We start from the raw sequence: 13,484 nt of genomic DNA on the forward strand, positions 1-13,484 counted from the left end.
AATCAACATATAATATGAAAATGATTCATCTCACATAATGCAACTACCTCCTGCAAAAACTACAAAAACTAAAACTAAAATAAAATTGCAATGTTATGTTTCAATATTATGTAAAACTATTTTTTTTCATTATTGTTACTGATATATGTAAAGTACCTGACTGCCATTGAGGCCCAGCCAAGGTTCCTGCCCATAAGTGCACATCTCCCACAGGGTCACGCCGAACATCCACGTGTCTGTGGCGTGAGAAAACGTGCGCGTCTTCAGACTCTCTGGAGCACACCTAGAACACACACAGAAAAATATTTTACTAAAAAACATTTAATTAAAGAATATTACCTAGATTATCTGGTCCTTTGGAACTGGCCTGTTTTAAAGTGTCCTGTTTTATTGTACATCCACACATACACACTGTTTACACACAACCTACAGTACTTACAACCTACAGGACAGAATTTGCACCCCATAAGAGTGGCAATCTACAGGATTTGTAACCTACAGGACAAGACTATCACTCTACAGGACAGGACTTGCACCCTATAAGAGTGGCAATCTACATGAGTTTTACCATACAGGACAGGATTCACAAGACAAGGCCAAGAATCACACCCTACAGGATTTGTACCCAATAAGAGTGTAAGCACCAACACCTAACAGGACAAGACTCTCAACCTACAGGACAGCACTCACGCCTTTCAGGACAAGACTCACACCCTACAGGACAAGACTGTCACCCTACAGGACAGCACTCACACTCTAAAGGATAAGACTTGCACCCTACAGGACAAGACTGTCACCCTACAGGACAGCACTCACACTCTAAAAGATAAGACTTGCACCCTACAGGACAAGACTGTCACCCTACAGGACAGCACTCACACTCTAAAGGATAAGACTTGCACCCTACAGGACAAGACTGTCACCCTACAGGACAGCACTCACACTCTAAAAGATAAGACTTGCACCCTACAGGACAAGACTGTCACCCTACAGGACAGCACTCACACTCTAAAGGATAAGACTTGCACCCTACAGGACAAGACTGTCACCCTACAGGACAAGACTCTCACCCTACAGGACAGCACTCACACTCTAAAGGACAAGACTTGCACCCTACAGGACAAGACTGTCACCCTACAGGACAAGACTGTCACCCTACAGGACAAGACTCTCACCCTACAGGACAGCACTCACACTATAAAGGATAAGACTGTCACCCTACAGGACAAGACTGTCACCCTACAGGACAAGACTGTCACCCTACAGGACATGACTCGCACCCTTACAGGACTTGTACCCAACAAGAGTGGCAATCTAAGAAGTAACACCCAAAAGGACAGGACTCACACCATACAGGACCAGACTCGCACCCTACAGGACAAGACTCGCACCCTTACTGGACAGGACTTGCACCCTACAGGACAGGACTCTCAACCTTACTGGACAGGACTTGCACCCTACAGGACAGGACTCTCAACCTTACTGGACAGGACTCGCACCCTTACATGACTTGTACCCAATAAGAGTGGCAATCTAAGGAGTAACACCCAACAGGACAGGACTCGCTCCATACAGGACAGAACTCACACTGTAAAGGACATGACTTGAACCCTTCAAGACAAGATGCTCACCCTACAGAACAGCACTTTCACCATATGAGAGTAGCAATATACAGGACTTGTACCGTACAGGACAGTACTGACAACCTACAGGACTTGTACCCTATAAGAGTGGCAATCTAAGGACTAATACCTTACAGGACAAAACTCAAAGACTACAGGACAAGACTCGCACCTTACAGGACAGGACTCGCACCCTTACTGGACAGGACTCGCACCCTTACAGGACTTGTACCCAATAAGAGTGGCAATCTAAGGAGTAACACCCAACAGGACAGGACTTGCCCCATGCAGGACAGCACTCACAGTCTAAAGGACAAGACTCTCACCCTACAGGACAAGAAGCGCACCCTACAGAACAGCACTTGCACCATACGAGAGTAGCAATATACAGGACTTGTACTGTACAGGACAGTACTGACAACCTACAGAACTTGTACCGTACAGGACAGTACTCACAACTTGTACTCTTTAAGAGTGACAATCTAAGGACTAATACCTTACAGGACAAGACTCACTACAGGACAAGACTTTACCCTACAGGACATGAGTTGCACCCTACAGGAGAGGAATTGCACCCTACGGGACATAATTCGCAGCCTGCATGATTACAGGACCTACAGGATGCAGATCCTAAAGGACTGGCCAACCTACATAATTGGTCTCCTACATGACTATAGGAATCTATTGGACACAGATCCTACAGGATGCGAAACCTACAAGACAGGCAACCTACAGGACACACAATCTTCATTACAAAACGCACTACCTTTAGTACTTTAATGATCTTCTGGAACGTCTTGGTACTACATAAACCACCTTCAGATGTTTTTAGTTGTTTTCAGAGAGCATTGGCATGAAAAAGATTTGTGTAAAGTACGGATAATTAGAAAGACGTCTCGCTCACCAGGCGAACGGGACTTTGCGGTGCTCCTGCATGACGTAATGGTCGTCGTTCTTGGGCAGCGCCCTCATCAGGCCGAAGTCTCCGATCTTTACCAGCTCGCTGGAGGCCAGCAGGATGTTCCTGGCCGCCAGGTCACGGTGGATGAAGCGCTTGGACTCCAGGTAGGCCATTCCATTAGCTATCTGAATAGCGTACTGACACAGAGTGGAGATCAGGAAGTGACCCTGATTCTTCCTCAAACGATCCAGCAGAGAACCCAGAGGAGCCAACTCCGTCACCTGGGGAGAGACAGCGAGACTCAAACTACAGGACTTATAACCTTACAGGACATGTAACCTACAGTACAGGACTCGCAACCTACAGAAGAGGACTCACATCCTTTGGCACATGTAACCTAAAGAATAGGACATTCAATCGATCAGTCAGAGCTTGCAACCTACAAGACGTAATTTACAGAAAAGGACTTATCACTTTACAGGACATGTAACCTACAGGACAAGACTCATAAACCACAAGTCTCGCAACCTTACAGCACATGTAACCAACAAGATAAGACTCATCATATAGGACAAGACTCGCAACTTTACAAAACATGCAATCTCACAACTCACAACCTACAGGACAGGACTCACAACTTTTAGGACATGCAACCCACAGAAGAGGACTCAACATACAGGACAGGGCACGAAAACCTACAGGACATGGAACCTACAGGAAAGGACTCACACCCTGCAGGACTCGCAACTTACAGGATAGGACTTGCAACCTTAAAATACATATAACCTACAGGGCAGCACTCATAACCTTACAAGACATGTAACCTACAGGACTCGCAACCTACAGGTCAAGACTCAACCTACAGGACAGGACTTGCAACCTGACAGGACATGCAATCTACAGGAAAGAACTCAAAATAAAGGACAGGGCTCGCAAACCTAAAGGACAATTAACCTACAAGATAGGACTAACCTTTCAGGACAGGTAACCTACAGGGCAGCACTCACAACCTACAAGACTCACAACTTAGAGGAAAAGACTCGCAACCTTATACGACATGCAACCTACAGAAGAGAACTCAACATAAAGGACAGGGCTCGCAAACCTACAGGACATGTAACCTACAGGATTCACAACCTACAGGATACACAACTTACAGGACAGAACTTGCAACCTAACAGGACAGGTAACCTGCAGGACTGGACTCAACCTTACAGGACATGTAGCCTAAAGGACAGGACTCCACCTTACAGGGCATGCAACCAACAGGATAGCACTCACAACCTTACAGGGCATGTAACCTACAGGATAGCACTCACAACCTTACAGGACATGTAACCTACAGGACAGGACTCACAACCTAGAGGACTTGCAACTTACAGGACAGGACATGCAATCCACAGGACAGTAGTCACAACCCTACATGACCTGTAACCTACAGGACAGGACTCACAAGCTACAGGACATGTAACCTACAGGACAGAACTTACAACCTACAGCAAAAGACTCATAACCTTATAGGACATGCAACCTACAGAAGAGAACTCAACATATACAGGACAAATAACCTACAGGACTCATAACCTACAGGACTTGCAATTTACAGGACAGTATAATAATCTCTGTTTTATCTGATTATACTGATCTTCACATGCATTTATTTACCATCTTCATGGGGTGCGTGAGGACGACTCCGTACAGGCGGATGAGGTTCTGGTGGTCCAGAGAGTGCATGGCGTTGACCTCGCGGATGAAATCGTCCAGAGCGTCCGGCTGATTCAACACATCCGTCTTCAGACACTTCACAGCTACATTCAGCTGGAGAGAGATCGAGATCAAGATAGTTAAAACTGCAATAACTTTTAGATTAAAGACAATAAAATCTTCATTCTTCATCTTCATATCCTTTCTTTGCTTGCAGTTGTGGTTGTTAGGTCACAACCATAAACCCAGTAAGAAAAGCAATTCTACATCAGCGCATAAAAGTGTCAGAGCCCTTAAATGGCTCATTCTGAAAGGGACTGAAATTGTTAAGAACAGAGCTGGTGAAATCTTTATTTTTATGAGAGAATGAATTTGTGCAAAAAACTTAATGAACATGTAACAAAATGCTAGAAACATAAGTGGTACTAATAATAAACAGCTGCAAAATGAGAAATTTGCAACTAACCAATGTAACTACAGATAAAAGGCAAATTTTAATGAATAGAGCTTTACCAATCTACAAGAAACTTCTCCTAAAAATTGTGGAAATAATTCTGAAAAATGTTCTTTAACGTAAAATTGTGAAGACTTTTTATATCCAAGCATCTACAGTACATAATATCATAAAAAAAAATTCTGGTGGATGCTGGTGATCTTTGGGCCCTCAGGTGGCTCTGCATTAAAAACAGTCTGTACTTATATATGTGTATTGGAAATCACTGCATGGGTTCAGGAACACTTTTAAATACTGAACACAATAAACACAAATGCAGGTTAAACTCGTAAAATCATGCAAGGAAATACCGTATTTTTCCAACTTTTCCAAGATTAAAAGTCGCACTTCCAATTAATGTAAATCTACATTAATGTTAATCTGGAGGTTTATCTACACACATTTCTCTCCTAAAAAAAGTGAGTAAAGGTGAATAAAATGCTTCTGTTTCTTTTACAGTAAGCATTAAGGCTGGGTGCAGCAGCATTAGCATTAGCCGCTAACCACAGCAGAGCTAGGAGTTCGTAAACGCCGCCCGACAGCACTACACTAAGGAACCCTGAGTGTTGTGGTAACCCAGGGCGCTCGTTATCAGCTAGCGGTTCATCCTACGTAGCTTGTTTTAACACAGCAGTCCAATAAACTTGTCTCTGAACGAAAGGGCAAAAGAGCTAGCGCTTAGCACGGTTAGCGGCTAATGCTAATGCTAACGCTAATGCTGCTGCACCCAGCTTCAGTGCTGGAGAAACTTCACTGAAACTCCTGTATAACTCTGTACTTCAGTGGAGTGGCTTTACTGCTTCTTAATACCTGACTGGTAGAATTCATACATAAGAAGCACCGGTTATAAGGTGTACTGTTGATTTTTGGGAAAATGAAAGGATTTTAAGTGCACCTTATAGTGCGAAAAGCTCTACAACTACAGCAGATAAACAAGAACATCTTAGTACAATGCTTAATAAGCTCAAAAATTCTATATACTGAGTATAGTCTAAGCTAAAATCTGGTAGAAAGTCTTTTTTGGACAGTAGAAACAGTTAAAACAGTTAATACCCCTGATATTGGAAGAAAACTTTAACAAGCAGGTGTTCCAATATATTTATATTATTTATTAATTATATATTTGTCCGTTGCTCACAGCTGGAAGGACTAGTCCAGCTAAAAAAAATCCCACAAAAATGCTGACGATCCCAACAGGCTCAAAAGTTCTGAGCCTAGTAACATTACTCCCAGTGTGACGACTCCATCGTAGACGTTAGCGTGGTTTATTCCACACTGTAAAACATTTCTCGTAAATGTCAAAACCTGATCTGCTTTAATTAAGGCTAGATATACAGTATGTGTAGAACAGATCTGTACAAGCTGAGCTTCAGGAACCTACAGGATCGGATCAGAACGTCTGGAGAAGAGCTGTACGCTGTAAAACCTGACACTGTAAAGCCAGCGCTGTGTTATTCTCTCCATTCATCTCCCAGGGGTCCGGGGGTCCGGCTGCTGAGCGGTGCAGATGTCTGAAAAATGATGTTCTCACTTTTTCCCCTGCTGTACACTCACATTCGCACGACTGCTGACCCTCAATCAGGCTGTAAAAAGCCCACAGTTCTCCAAGAAAAACCTGCAGAGTCTGGCTGTTAGCATTGAGGCTAACCAGCTGAACACTGCTGAGCCTGGTTGTTAACACTGCTAGCTAACTGTTTGAAGTCTGCTGAAGCCAGCTGTTAGTGCAGTGGGCTAATTACCAAAAAAATAAGGGACCACTTAAAAATTGATGAGTTTCTTTGATTTTACCAAATTAAAAACCTCTGGAATATAATCAAGAGGAAGATGGATGATCACAAGCCATCAAACCACCAAACTGAACTGCTTGAATTTTTGTACCAGGAGTAAAGCAGCTTAAAGTTATCCAAAAGCAGTGTGTAAGACTGGTGGAGGAGAACATGATGCCAAGATGCATTAAAACTGTGATCTTATTTAGGGTGCTGTTAACATGCGGTCTCTGAGGCTGGTAACTCTGAGGACCTACCTATCCTGCTCTTTCTTTCCTGTGGCGGTCCCGATGAGTGCCAGTTTCATCATTATAATGTTTTTTTCTTAACTTAGTTGAGTAGTTCTTGCTTCTCGTAATCTGAATTAGAACATTAATCAAATAGAGCTATTGTAGCTTTATTTTCCTGACAGACAGAAACTTTTAACACTTTCATTAAGAAGAGAGGAGTAAAGTGAGAGTGTAAAGAGTGACTGAGTGTTGACGCTAACTCTGTAATAACTCCACAGGCTGCAGTCTGCTGTCACTTCCCACCATTCCCACCATTCCCTCCATTCACACGTTCAGCAGCTCGCTCCGGCCCCAGTGTGTGAATGGTGTCTGTATCATCCATCTGTAAAGTCAGTCACAGCCGGCCCCTGACGGCCCCTAACAAAGCACCCTCTGTTTCCCCCAACACAGTCCCTATCTCTCTCACCCTCTCTCTCTCTCTGTCTATCTCTCTTTTTCTGTCTCTCTCTCGGACTGTCTCTCTCTCAGCCTCTCACTCTCTCTCTTGATCAGTCTCTATCTTGATCAATTTCTCTCTCTCTCTAAATCAGTCTCTCTCTAACAGTCTCTCTCAACCACATCAGTCTCTCTCAACCAGATCAGTCTCTCTCTTTTTTTAATCAATGTCTCTCTCAGTCCATTCTCTCACACAATCAGTCTCTCTTTTGATCAGTCTTTTTCTTTTTATCAGTCTCTCTCTCAATCTCTCTCAGTCTTTGCATCGATCACTCTCTCTCTCCGTCTCTCTCTCCGTCTCTCTCTCCGTCTCTCTCTCCGTCTCTCTCTCCGTCTCTCTCTCCGTCTCTCTCTCCGTCTCGGTCAATCAGCCGTTCTCAGTCTTTCTCTCAGTCTCTCTCAATGAGTCTCTCTCTCAGTCTCTCTCTCAGTCTCTCTCTCAGTCTCTCTCTCAGTCTCTCTCTCTCAGTCTCTCTCTCTCAGTCTCTCTCAATTAGTATATTTCAGTTTCAATGTCTGTCTGTCTGTCTCTCAATCAGTCTCTCTCTATCAGTCTCTGAATCAGTCTCTCTCAATTAGTATATTTCTGTTTCAATGTTTGTCTGTCTGTCTCTCCATTAGTCTCTCAATCAGTCTCTCTCAATCAGCCTCTCTCAATCAGTCTCTCTCAATCAGTCTCTCTATCAGTTTCTCTCAATTAGTATATTTCAGTTTCAATCTCTGTCTGTCCAATGTTTCTGTCTGTCTGTCAGTCGGTCTGTCTGTCACTCACCACTTTCCCGTTGGGGGTGAACCACTCCCCCCTCTTCACGACGCCGAATGATCCGTCTCCCAGTTTCTCGCAGAGCTCCAGCTCTTTCTCGCTGATCAGGCAGGTGAGGGCCTGCGGCTGCTCGTCGGCGGGGGGCGTGGGGGAGAGCTTCCGGAAGGTGCTCGCCGGCTGAGGCTGGAAATCTCCCTCCGGTCTCTTCCCACTGAACACCTGAAGAAGAGAACGAAAAAAAGTAATTAATAAAATCAATGTTGTACTGTAGATCAATATATTTATTATACAGGTAAAGGGTTGTGAAAATCTGCTCATGTCATATTCATTGCACAATCAAGACAACAAGAAAAATAAACAAATTCAGAAAACAGAAAAGAAAGAAAAAAGCTAGAACAAACTGCAACGGAAGAGCTGCTGGGGTGTGTGTGTGTGTGTGTCTGAGACTCTCTCTGCTGCAGCCTTGAGCAGCTCTGACAGACAGACAGACAGACAGAAATAGACAGAGAGAACAGGATCCTGACAGAATGTGAAAGATGCACAGACATACAAACTCAGCCTTGACACACACACACACACACACACACACACACATACCCAATCACACACTGATTCAAACACACACACAGTCACACACACACACACAAATACACACTGATTTAAACACACACACACAGTCACACAAACACACTCAATACAAACATACACACACACACACACTTACCCAATCACACACACTGATTCAAACACACACACACACACAGTCACACACACACACACAAATACACACTGATTTAAACACACACACACAGTCACACACACACTCACACCCAAATACAAACATACACACAAAACCCACAGACATATTCACACACACACTTACGCAATTACACAAACACACATACAAACACAAACACACACACACACAGTCACACACACACACACACACATACACACTGATTTAAACACACACACACAGTCACACACTTACGCAATTACACAAACACACACACAGACACACACATGCAAACAGACAGTGATCAAATACAAACATAAAAACACACACAAAGATAAAAAACATATGTACAAAAACACAAACACACACACACACTGACCGAAACACACACACACACACACACACACAAACACACACAAACATAAAAACACACAAACACAGACTGGCCCAAACTCACTCACACTGACCCAAACACACACACAAACAAAACCCACAGACAAAAATAGACACAAATACAAACATAAAAACACACACAAACAGACAGACACATACACAAACACAAACATGGAAACATATAAACATACACACACACACACTCAGCAGTGCAGTGATTAGCACTGATTAGCATGGTATTGGTGGTGGTGTATGAGGTGTTAGTGTGTGTTGTGCTGATGCTACAGTAAATGGATCATATACAGCATATACATCTACTATTTTTAAAGACTACAAAAGAGAATAATGGCTAAAGAAACAAAGAGGTGGTCATAATGTTCTGACTGAACACTGTGTATACACACAGACACACACAGAGGAGGTAGACCACACTTAGTGCCAGGAGCCAAATAAGTGTGTGCAGTTTTTAGAAAGCTCTCATCACTCCGGCCACATCCGGCAGCGTCTGACCGGCTTAATCAGGAGCTCTACCCCCCCCACACCGACCACCCCGACCACACCGACCACACCACTGCTGCCTGTTGCATCACCCATAACTGGAGTATAAATACACTGTTAATCCTGGTGTCTCTTCATCTGTGTGTAGTACCAGTCAAAAGTTTGTACCAGTATGGGTACAACAGATTACGGTGCTGGTGATTCTGTATCTACTGTAACTGTAGATTAATTACAGAGCAGTACGGGTACAACAGATTACAGTGCTGGTGATTCTGTATCTACTGTAACTGTAGATTAATTACAGAGCAGTACGGGTACAACAGATTACAGTGCTGGTGATTCTGTATCTACTGTAACTGTAGATTAATTACAGAGCAGTACGGGTACAACAGATTACGGTGCTGGTGATTCTGTATCTACTGTAACTGTAGATTAATTATAGAGCAGTACGGGTACAACAGATTACAGTGCTGGTGATTCTGTATCTACTGTAACTGTAGATTATTTACAGAGCATTATGGGTACAACAGATTACAGTGCTGGTGATTCTGTATTTACTGTAACTGTAGATTAATTACAGAGCAGTACGGGTACAACAGATTACAGTGCTGGTGATTCTGTATCTACTGTAACTGTAGATTAATTACAGAGCAGTACGGGTACAACAGATTACAGTGCTGGTGATTCTGTATCTACTGTAACTGTAGATTAATTACAGAGCAGTATGGGTACAACAGATTACAGTGCTGGTGATTCTGTATCTACTGTAACTGTAGATTAATTACAGAGCAGTATGGGTACAACAGATTACGGTGCTGGTGATTCTGTATCTACTGTAACTGTAGATTAATTACAGAGCAGTACGGGTACAACAGATTACAGTGCTGGTGATTCTGTATCTACTGTAACTGTAGATTAATTACAGAGCAGTATGGGTACAACAGATTACAGTGCTGGTGATTCTGTATCTACTGTAACTGTAGATTAATAAAAGTTCACATCCTGAGCGAAAGCCCTGGTTGTGTGTGTGTGTGAGGTCTAAGATTTCAGTGTTTAACGCACTGTGTTTGTGTGTGTGTGTGTGTGTGTGTGTGTGTGTGTGTGTATGCACACATTCCTATTAGTGTGGATGTTTGATTTCTGGTGGTGGGTCAACATGTCCCCTCATCCCACAGAGAGAGGAATGTGTACACTTCGCTTACTGAGAGTAAACATCTCCCCAACACACACACACACACACACACACACACGCTTGGAATGCATACACACAATTATATAAATGAGACCTGAGCTGGATTAATGATGTGGAAAGTTAAACACATTTTTTAACGCAATTAATTACGCCACCAAGTTTGACCCCAACTTCTGCCGTAATCTGCCCCGCCCCCACCCAACACACAGATTTTTATATTTTTTTCTGGGGCAGTTTGCTTGTGGCGAGAACGTGATCTGGTCTCGATCCGACCCAGCTATCAAATATACTTCCTTTTAATTGAGCTAAACTGCGGATAAGGTGTAGTTTAATCTGATATTTTAGCCAGATAATATACTGATATGAACAAACACTGTCTCTGCTGCTGCTCCATGCTGTTTACACAGTAAGAGCGCACAGTAGGTGCAGCGTTCACTGCTCACAGCCGAAAAACTCTGTTTACTGCAGCTGTGCTGCTCGTCTCATTGAAAACACTGTGTATAAAAGCGCAGCGGCAAATTTTCAGCATTCTATCGTGATATCAACAGGCTCAACACCTCTACTGAAAAATCTGCAGGAACTGTGAGACCATTAGGAACCTCTACAACTTAAAAAAAAAAACAACAACACAAAAATCAGACACATACACAAACACAAACATAAAAACGCATACATACACACACAAATACATACACAAACATAAAAAACACATACACACATACAAAGAGACACATATTCAAACACAATCTCAAACACACAAATACATACATAATCACAAACATAAAAACACATACATTCACACACAAATACATACACAAACATAAAACCACACAAACTAACAAAACACACACACACACACACACGCAAACAAATACATACACACAGAAACACACAAAATACACCCGAGACACACACACAAACACATAAGACAAATACACACATACATACATACACAAGCATGCAAAGACACACAGATACATAAAAACACATACACACAAACACAAAAACATACATACACACAAATACATACACAAACATAAAAACACACACAGATACATAAAAACACATACACACACACACACACAAACAAAAAAAACATACACCAACGAACACACACAAATACACACATACACACACAAACACGCAAACACAAAAGCACTCAAAACACACACACTTAATCACATTTAAACACAACACACACACAAAAACACACATACACAAACAGCGGCAAATTTTCGGCCTTCTATCGTGAAATCAACACTCCCAACACATCTACTGCAAAAATCTGCAGGAACTTTGAGTTAATATTGGAGACGGATTATCACAGGACACCATTAGGAACCTCTACAACTCAAATATATTGACGAGACGTCACATTACACAGGAGTTACACACTATTATTGTATGTGTGTAGCTCAATATAATAAATATACCCAAGATTTTCCATAGGAGTCTAAATATTGAATCGTTTATTGTTCCTGGTAACTTTTATCACATTGCACAATAAACCATCACCCACTGCTATTACCCACAGACACAAACATCCAGCTATAAATGAGTCCAAACACACACACACACACACACACACACTTTCCCTGTGTGCGCCGCTGCTAAAAGCAGAGCAGGGTGGAGCAGCATGGGTCTGTTGTAGCTGGTTTAGCGATTACGCTTCTGACTGCGGCTACTGTTTAATTCCTGCTGCACTTAGCATCAGCCATCACCACACTGACTCATCCAATGAGAAACACACGCCTCAGCTAAACCATACAACCTTCCCCAGACTGATCTTTAACATCGAAAAGCAGTCAGCAGTGCTGTTCTCATCATACATTTACCTCAGCAGTGCTGTTCTAATCATACATTTACCTCAGCAGTGCTGTTCTCATCATACATTTACCTCAGCAGTGCTATTCTAAATCAAATTTATCTCGGTAGTTCTATTCTAATGATGATTTAACCTTAGCAGTGCTATTCTCATCATAAATTTACCTCGGCAGTGCTATTCTAATAATGAATTTACCTCAGCAGTATTATTTTAACCATACATTTACCTCAGTTGGGCTGTTCTAATCATAAATGTACCTCAGCAGTGCTATTCTAAATCAAATTTATCTCAGTAGTTCTATTATAATCATGATTTAACCTCAGCAGTGCAATTTCAGTCAAACATTTACCCCAGCAGTGCTATTCAAATCTCAAATTTACATTAGCAGTGACATTCTAATTATAGATTTATCTCAGCAGTACTATTCCAATCATAAATTTACCTCAGCAGTGCTATTCTAATCATACATTTACCTCAGCAGTGCTATTCTAATCATACATTTACCTCAGCAGTGCTATTCCAAATCATAAATTTACCTCAGCAGTGCTATTCTAATCATAAATTTACCTCAGCAGTGCTATTCTAATCATAAATTTACCCCAGTAGTGCTATTCTAATCATGATTTAACCTCAGTAGTACAATTCTAATAATGAATTTACCTCAGAAGTGCAATTCTAATAATGAATTTACCTCAGAAGTGCAATTCTTATCATGATTTAACATCAGCAATGCTATTCTAATAATTCATTTACCTCCGCAGTGCTATTCTAAATCATAAATTTACCTCAGCAGTATAATTTTAATCATGAATTTACCTCAGCAGTGCTGTTCAAATCATACATTTACCTCAGTAGTGCTATTTTAT

At 42.0% G+C, this 13,484-nt stretch overlaps 1 protein-coding gene across 6 annotated transcripts in view; it reads right to left on the reverse strand.

Moving 5' to 3' along the window:
• The window catches only part of tnk2b (tyrosine kinase, non-receptor, 2b), a 109,383-nt gene that overhangs the window by 20,934 nt on the left and 74,965 nt on the right, over positions 1 to 13,484 (reverse strand). For all 6 annotated transcript variants that reach the window (XM_022678675.2, XM_022678672.2, XM_022678669.2 and 3 more), the window contains 4 exons: positions 7,984 to 8,193; positions 4,189 to 4,341; positions 2,527 to 2,804; positions 157 to 283 (listed from right to left, as the gene is read on the reverse strand). In XM_022678675.2, coding sequence (XP_022534396.2) covers positions 157 to 283; positions 2,527 to 2,804; positions 4,189 to 4,341; positions 7,984 to 8,193 — 768 coding nt within the window. The remainder of the gene's footprint in view (positions 1 to 156; positions 284 to 2,526; positions 2,805 to 4,188; positions 4,342 to 7,983; positions 8,194 to 13,484) is intronic.

Source organism: Astyanax mexicanus, chromosome 4 (assembly GCF_023375975.1).
Source record: "Astyanax mexicanus isolate ESR-SI-001 chromosome 4, AstMex3_surface, whole genome shotgun sequence".
In the NCBI taxonomy this organism is placed as follows: domain Eukaryota; kingdom Metazoa; phylum Chordata; class Actinopteri; order Characiformes; family Acestrorhamphidae; genus Astyanax; species Astyanax mexicanus.